We start from the raw sequence: 9291 nt of genomic DNA, 5'->3' as shown, positions 1-9291 counted from the left end.
AAGAATGATGGTTTCCAGCTGCATCCATGTCCCTACAAAGGACACAAACTCATCCTTTTTTATGGCTGCATAGTATTCCATGGTGTATATGTGCCACATTTTCTTAATCCAGTCTGTCACTTATGGACATTTGGGTTGATTCCAAGTCTTTGCTATTGTGAATAGTGCTGCAATGAACATACGTGTGTGTGTGTCTTTATAGCAGCATGATTTATAATCCTTTGTGTATATCCCCAGTAATGGGATAGCTGGGTCATATGGTACTTCTAGTTCTAGATCCTTCATCATTCTCAGCAAACTATCGCAAGAACAGAAAACCAAACACCGCATGTTCTCACTCATAGGTGGGAACTGAACAATGAGATCACTTGGACTCGGGAAGGGGAACATCACACATCGGGGCCTATTATGGGGAGGGGGGAGGGGGGAGGGATTGCATTGGGAGTTATACCTGATGTAAATGATGAGTTGATGGGTGCTGACGAGTTGATAGGTGCAGCACACCAACATGGCACAAGTATACATATGTAACAAACCTGCACATTATGCACATATACCCTAGAACTTAAAGTATAATAAAAAAAATTATTTCAAGATAAAAAAAAAAAAAGAAAATGATGGGTCTCAAAGAAGGTGTAAGCAGCCAAGAGGTTGATTTGACCTGATTCTATATTGAATATTGTTGTGTGAGATTCTTTAGGTATCTAAATGGTCCAGCAGATTTGCCATGATTAAGGGGAGGTGAGAATTCGGAATATTTGTTTTTCCTAAATAGAGATTGTGCATTTGGATGGCACTTAAGTAAGAAGATGGGACGTGAGACAATGAAGAATCTAGAACCATACTAGCTTTAAAAACTTGAATTTACAAGTGAAGCTGCTATTCCCAAATAGATAAAATTAAATTTTAAAAATCCCCTTGCTTCCAGGAAGTGAGGGTGGGGTGTGTGTGTGTGTGTGTGTGTGTGTGTGTGTTTTAAATGATTCAATTATTTAATTTGCATCTAAGGATATACATCTGAACATAGAGGACAAATGGTCCTGCATAGCAACGTTTGTTCCTGTTTAGCAGCAGTCATTAAAATGCATTACTAAATCCTTTCATTAAACAAAAAGATACAAGTATCAAATGAAGAGTGTTCCCTCAAAACTCATTTGAGCATCTCTGTGGCCAAAATTTACCAAATGAGTCTTTCCATTTGAGGCATCATGTAAAATAGTAATAAAATGAAATTATTTTAAGAGTGATTATATTAAAGCAATGTTACAATTTATACAACTGGAATAAAGCAGCAACCACTGATTATCTTGTAACTACCTCTGAAAGTACACTTCTGTTTAATACATTATTATATGTAGTGCAATGACAGCTTGCAATTGTTAACTTCGTCTGGATGCTTTTTATCGAATAAATCAAAGGGCAATGACTTCACAAGTGGTCATCTGTTTCTGGCAGAGATTTGAGGACTGTGTGGGTGAATGCAACTAATTTCTATGACAAGGAAAATCAATTCAAAGAGAAGAAAGCAAATTATGTCTTAAAAAGCATCTATTTTTTATAGTTCTTAAACATTCATATTTGTATTTTTGAAGTCCCTGAAATACATTCCTTTAGCAGATCTTACATAATTTCATATTTGGTGGTAAGCCAAGGCCAATTTGTTACCACGGATGATGGATTCACTATTGTGGAGCTGGAGGTTCAGAGACAGAAAGTGTCTCTCATGAATACCAGCCACAGCAGCTACAGCAGCTGCACAGCAGCAACAGAAGCTTTGGGGCCAACAGGAATATTGGTGGCCAAGACATAAAAAGTCTCTCCCACTTCCACTCCCATGTCCCTGTGGCTCCTGCCTGATGTAGGAACTGGGAGTTAACTGCTGGACAGATCTCTGGCCGTTCATGTTCAGTGCCTTTAGAATGTTTCACATCCTTAGGGGAAAGCTATTTTGCCATTATCCTGCCACACCTCTATCCAGATCAAGTAAGGCAAACCTCCACTTTTAGTAAAACCATAATATGAGAAACATAATAATTTAAGAGATGGTGAGTATTTTTGCAATTAGATCACAGTATTCAAAGCAAGAAGTATTTAGCTTAGATAGGTGCTTAGGAAACAAAATATCCATTGTCGCCAAGAGAAAAAGAGATACTGGTCTGAGATAATTCTGAACAAGTGAGCATGGGTTAGGTTTTAGTCTTACTCCCTAAAGATAATGCTTAGTCACAGATTCTATTAAGTGACCCAAGATGATATTAAGCAACACAAGCATATCTGAGTTCTGAGCTCACACTATATGAATGTAAATAATGGTCAAAATGTATGTAGAGAGGCCATTATAGGCTCGGGAACAGATGACGATGAACTATTAAACTAGACTGGGGTGGGTGCAATGGAGATTCAAGAGCTACTTGAATGAGAAATGAGAGAATCTGTTGAGTGACTAACTATGGAGGCAAGGAAAAAGGATAAGGATGGATCCAGTATTTCTTTCTTGAACAACTTAGTAGGGAGTAGTGACATTTACTAAATTAAACAAGTTAATAGAGAAATCTTTTAAATCATGACATCTGGTAAAGCATGAAAAATAATTGATTGATTTGATGAACATTCAATATAGAAGCAAATGCCCAATAATACATCTTTTTTTGTGGGATAAAAAACAGACACATTAGCCTCTAGTTTTCTTGACCATAAGCCCCAGCACATTAACACTTGACAGAGGCTGCCTCTTCTACAAAGACATTTGAGATTTTTACTCAATTTGGGAGGCTTTTACTCAGCATCAGTGAGGCACTGACATAATTCCACTCCAAAGCTGCGTGCCCTGCATTGACATGCTGAGCACAAAGAGAGAATGATGATGACTTTGGACCCCAGGGGAAACTCCATTTCCTTCTAGCTCCCCAATAGACAGACTCAAACATCTGACAGAGATAAGGAGGTTCCATGATGAGAAGATGGCTTTCTTTTTCCCTTTGCAGGACTAGGCCCTTTAAGAAATAGATAAGCTCTCTGAGGTACTGCTGAGAGCAGCCAGATGGCTATGTTGAAAGTCTAGCCCCATTGAAATCAGTCCTCAGGAAATTATTCCAGCTATCTTTTCTGACTTCTTTCATGGCTTTTTTCTTCTCAATATTTCCCAAGCTGGTGGTGTTTGACAGTCATTTTCAAATGCATGCCTACCCGAATTTAAATTTTGATCTCTTTTCTCTGAGCATGCCAAGTGGTATCAATTACCCTTCTTTTATAGGCTAAATTGTTAGCCTGGGTCTCATTTATTTATCAACTTCATTTTTGGTGAGTCTTTTCATTTTTGGTGAGTCTTTTCATTCTAGCACAGCCTAGGCTATCTATCTCTGACAACTCCCTAACTCTCAATCTCTGATTACTATCCCATCTGGAATTTACCAGTCCCTTCTCCAGGATTCAATCTTAGCTAAAATCCAAGAGTTGGGGGTAGAAACAAGGCAGTTACAAAATGTATCATCATATATATTTTTCTGTTAGACTGCAGAGAACAGTATTATGATTATCAGTAGCCCCTGCTAGTATTCAGTAACACAATTTCTTGTTAAGTTTATAGTCACAAAAATCAAATGACTAGGCTGGGCACAATGGCTCATGTCTGTAATCCCAGCACTTTGGGAGGACAAGATGGGAGGATTGCTTGAGTCCAGGAGTTTAACAATAGCCTGGGCAATATAGCAAGACCCTGTATTAATTTTTAAAAAAATCAAACGACTAATTTATTATTTAACTATAAACTTAGCAAATGTGTTAACACTGTTTAGTCTTAATACTAACAAAGCATAGTGCAAAAAAGTACATAACAATACATTTTAGAGAAGTAAAACATTAAAGGTTATGAAAATAAGAATGAATTAAGATTTTCTTTTAAATACAAAAAAATACATATATAATTATAAAATATACATCATATACCTCATTCCAGCTATTGGCTTTCCATGAAGGGCATCTGACAGATCTACAGGCTTTGTGAGTTGGAGGTTTCTGTACTTGTCTGCAATTTGTGTCTTCTAATTTCCTTTGGAATTGGTCAATGCAAAACACTTCCCGGTACTTTCTACCTTTACCACAAGAAGCTGAGCACTAGAAAAGAAATATGAATGCACTTGATTCATTTTCTTCTTGATTAATTTAAGCTTATCTTAAAGAAGTACAAAATGTAACAATCCATACATAATTGCTTTGATATTTTATTAAGATATACTCTGGTATTTCTAATTAGCAAAAGTTAAAATTTACCAATCTGCTCTGGACTATCAATTAATGTGAATATTACAAGGTAATATGATTACATTTTATAATTTATTCTACAAAAGTGTATTGGTTGTCTACAATATACCAGGTACTCTTCTGACACACCAATGCTTTAAATCTTTTAAGGTTAGTCTATCCTCAACTAACTCCTTTTATCATCCAATAAAACTTGCATTCAATTTTGTAGAATCAATACCCATTTTATTTTTATCTCCATATGCTTTTCTATACTGTAAAGTATGTTTTCTATATTTAAAAATTTTAGTAATCTCTCAGTGCAGGAAACTGTGATTGAGAAAGCAGAAAATTTATTTTTTTTTAGCATTATTTCAATTCAGGTTGTTTTTTGCATCAGTCTGGAAGACGTCTTTCCCTACCATCGGCCCTCTGATTTATTTAGTAAACAAAAAATAACTGAAATATTTTTAAAAATATAGGTAAAATAACGATTTGACTTCATTTGTCAGTCAGTTTTCATTTTATGAGTGAGGACAGTGCAATGTGGTAGAAAGCACTTGGGCTCTGGCATTGAGTACCACTTTGGCCACTTACAGCTGGGTAACTTTAGGCCCATTTCATAAGCTGTCCAAGCCTTGATTTTTATTTTTCATTTATAAAACATGAGTAGTAACATCAACCTTACAAACTTGCTATGAAGATTAACATGAGATAAAGAATATGAAATGTCTAACCCAGACCCTATTACACTTGGTAAATCCTCAGTAAACATTTAGCTTCCTCTTCTACCATTTTCCTTCATATGGTCTCAGAGAAGATATTGACAATTTTAGCATGGTATATGTACCAGGGGAAAGCTAAGCAAAGAAGTCATGGAGTCCAGACAACCTTTCTCATTCCAACAGTTGGCATATGGTTTCATTTAGAAACTACATTATGCATTTTATGCATATTGTGAATTCCTAGAATATTAGACTATACGGACTATTTGATACTCAAATAGTTTAAACTTTTAAAAAATGAACAGTCTGGAGATAATTTACCTTTTTATATTAGCAGCAATATGTTGCAATAATGCATTGATTATTAAGAACTATTATCGTATCTTAGATGTTCTCTACCTCTCCTCCACCTCATTAATACTTACAGTCATTCCATGCCACTTAGAACACACTTGGTTCTGTGAAAATCTCTAATGGTGGATCTTCGTATGTTGTATTAAGATACATTCTTTCCTCCTATTGATCTAGACCTACCTATATGCTTTATCGTTCCTGACCACATATCTTGGGCACTTTCCTTGCCTCTTTCTTTTCTTCATTGTTTACTTTTCAGAGTATAACCTATTATATACTAAAAAAAATCAAATATTATTGAGTGTCAAATATATACTAGGGACTGTGCTGACTACTTTGAGTATGTATATGTTCACACATGGAAGAATAATTTTCCCCAAAATAATACTTTTAAACTGTGACCTTTTGAACAAAGGAAACATTGATTACCCCCTCTGCTAGTCACTTTATTAAAAGGTAATAATTATTGCGAAGTCACGCAAAGATTCATTAAACAGCATCTCTTGCTTTTGCTCTTGATGTATCCTCAAAGTGCTTATAATCTAAATGATACACATCATCTATGAAGTGAATTATACCAGTGTAGGTCTTAATATTGCACTCAGTGAAGATCAGAAAAACAAAAACACTACACGACACTAAATACCATTAAAAGGATACAATAAAAAATGTGATGGAATTTAAAAATTCATGAAATGTAGCCATTTCTTTCTAGGATATTTGTAAGTGCTCAAAGAGAAGGTAATATTTAAATTCATTCTTGAAGGAGAGGTAAGTTAGGTAAGTTTGTTGACGGACAAAGGTGAATGGTCTTATATCTATGTTTGATATGACTTATCTAGACATTGTCCAGGTGTGTCTGTTTTGTAAAATTCCCAGAGGTCTTTTAACAATGCCAAGAATCCAAGAATCAGCCAGTAAATATACAGTAACTTGTTGATATTTCTGATAAGAATTGCCAATTCACTTACAAAGTTATGTAACATAAGAGGGGACAAGTTAAATTCCAAATTCTAATTAAGAATTCAGCAATACATTTCCTTTATAAGCATTATCTATGAGTGGAATGTAAACTCACACAGGTAGTACACTGCCAAAGTTAAGAATTATTTTTCAAGAAACTGAATAGTCTTCTACTCTATAACTTTAGGTCATCTTTGCTTCTCTCTCTTCTTTGTTATTTTAATCAACATAAATCTATTTTTATCAATCTTTCTATTTTATAATATATAAGCATATTTTTATGCTTTTTTTGCTCAAGAGCTGGCAATGGCTCTCTTATTGTCTTAATAGCAAGTCAAACTTATACTCTTTGCTTTCTTGATCCACCAAATTTTAGTCAACATGCCTTCCCAACTTTATATTTTGCTGCTTTTCGCCATGCAAACCTTTGCTCCCTTTAAGCATAATTGCTTTCTCTTTAATGTGACATATTCACTGAAACACGGGGCCTAACTCGTTATTTCCTTTACCTAGACTAATCACTTCCTCTAATAATTATCCTTAAAGCCCTAATTCAATCCCATGTCTAGAGTAAATACACATCAATCTTTCACTTCCCTGAACTGTTCTGAGTCCTACCCTGTTTTTAGCACTTCATCATTTTCTACATTTTCAACTTTAGTCACATGCTTCATCTACCCAGCTTCCTGGAGGTCAAGCCCTTTTAGATCACCCATATCACATACAAAGTGGCATGTGTAATAACTATCAGCTGATGGATGTTGATTAATGGTATAAGCAATTTTTAATTTGCTTTTATTAAACTCTAAAATAATTTACTTAAAATTTTAAATTCCATGAAATATATTCATTGGTTAAAAAACCAAAAGTCCTCTAGGAATGATAGAAAAAAATACAAAATCAAAGAATTACAAAATGAATTATGCTTTAGATATACTTAAGTAAAGCTCTTTTTCTCCAAGATCTGAAGAGGGTAAGTACAGATTCTATCCTAGAGATTTAAAGAGGAATAAGCCCAGCATTTTATCATATTTGATGAAATCCCATCTGGGGATTTCTCTAAAGTAAAACAGGACATGTTATGCAAAGAGTTATGTTTTAGTTGGAATGAGGCATCCATAGAGTAAACAACTAGTGATACCTTCCTTTCAATCCGCAATACATTCTGAGTTGTAAGGATTCCACAAAATAGCCCATTTGGTAGGAGTATTCAAAGATGCAGTGTTTTCTTCTGGTATCCCAGCAATCTGTTGTTTTTTTCCCTCTGTTTTATAACCCTGATACCATCATAGTCTTCTGAGGTTTTATTTAATGCTGTGTAATTCATTTCTAGCATTCTCATCAAAAGAATTTTTCTTGACAATCAGCCCTGGTTCCCTTAATTAGTCTTAAACTCTTGCTGAGATTTTTTTTTTTCCCAACGACTACTATAGAACAGTAGATACAACACAACCCATTTCAGAAGTAGTGATACTAAATAAACATACAAGTGCCCCGAACTGATAATTCTTATAAATTAGGTGAAGACAGATGTCTAAGATAAAACAGGGAATCTGAAACAAATGCAAATTTTGCAAGTGCTGAAAATGTAGTCCCCTCTAACATGATAACTTTGGAACAAGTATATTTTATTTTAGAGAAAAGCTGTACATAATTATAGAGTAAGATTACTTCTCATTTTTAGGTGTGGATTTTTTTGTTTATATATAGGATACTACAGAAGAATGAGTGTATTGACTTAATTTGTGGGAGTCTTGTCGATTAATTCTGGAAACTTAAATTGTAAAACAAAATAAAATAAGGAAATAAAATTCATTTAGCTTTAGTTCTAGGATGGAAGTCTTGTTTTTTTAGGCTTCCCTAAACTATTATATTGATCTGGCACTGTATCCTTTCTGACAGTACGCGGAAACCCACAGGTACTGGTTAGAATTAATATGTACCCTAACTAGTAATTATATATCCCTGAAAAGTAACTGTTACAGTAGTCATGCATAAACTGTGCCCTTTATAGATTTTACAAGCTGGATAACTATAAGTAAGTTATTTAACCTCACTAGACCTTCATTTTTCATATGTAATATTGGTAAAATAATACTTATTTCATATACATCTCTGGGTAAAGGTAAGATGAAAGGCATTTTTTTTAAAGAGAGAAATAGCCAAACTAAGAAAACTCTGAAGACATCTGTAATGCTATAGCAAAATGCAAAATAAAATAAAATAAAATCAATAAAGAACTAAAAGAGTAGTGCAGAACATCAGATTGATTAGATTCAGGACAAGATTGAAAATGTCTCCCATAAAGCAAATGGAATAGTGAAGATGAGACAGATAGAGAAGAGATGGAGAGTTGACCTATGAATGTTGTTTCCTGGAAAATACTCTGTTCATTCCCAGCTCAAGTTATCATATCATTGCACATGCATCATATCATTTTCTCCCACTCCAACACGTTCACCCATTTCATCCCTACATACTTTTCAGTGGTGAGTTTAAATCTCATTTCCTTCTCAAAACTCCCTTCTCTGATGGAGGATGTCTGATATCCAATTTAGACGAGATTAGATCTTACAGACTTTTTTTTTAGCACCCTTTCTTCTTTGCTATACTCAGTACACCTGTAATTGTCTGTTCTATGTCTCTTTCCCTTTCCAGACTATAAAATCTGCTGAGAACAGACATATTGTAGGGAAACACACCCACGCACGCACACACACATGCGCACACGCATACGCACACACAAATAGCACCCAGAATCACTCGTTTTTAATTTAGTGTGTCACGAATCATTCTACCTTTCTTTTACAAGGAGGAAATAATACCAATGCAGCATGAACCATAGGATCTTGCATCAATTTACTGACCAATGTTTATCTGAAATAGTAGATACTCCTCTGGCACCACATGAACTGATTTAGATGGTACATTTCCAATGTAATAGTTATTTTACATAGTAATGATCATCCTCAATTTTAGCTACAAAAATCCTTAGTTGGCTATTTGAAAA

General features: G+C 34.7%; 1 protein-coding gene across 1 annotated transcript in view; it reads right to left on the bottom strand.

The window, feature by feature from the left end:
• The window catches only part of ADAMTS20 (ADAM metallopeptidase with thrombospondin type 1 motif 20), a 205856-nt gene that overhangs the window by 47886 nt on the left and 148679 nt on the right, over positions 1–9291 (bottom strand). The window contains exon 28 of the mRNA XM_017888956.1: positions 3946–4113. Within this exon, the coding sequence (XP_017744445.1) occupies positions 3946–4113 (168 nt within the window). The remainder of the gene's footprint in view (positions 1–3945; positions 4114–9291) is intronic.

This window comes from Rhinopithecus bieti, unplaced genomic scaffold, assembly GCF_001698545.2.
Source record: "Rhinopithecus bieti isolate Rb0 unplaced genomic scaffold, ASM169854v2 scaffold_17829, whole genome shotgun sequence".
Lineage (NCBI taxonomy): Eukaryota > Metazoa > Chordata > Mammalia > Primates > Cercopithecidae > Rhinopithecus > Rhinopithecus bieti.
Note: the sequence above shows the minus strand (reverse complement) of the source record. Positions and strands in the feature narration are given on the sequence as shown.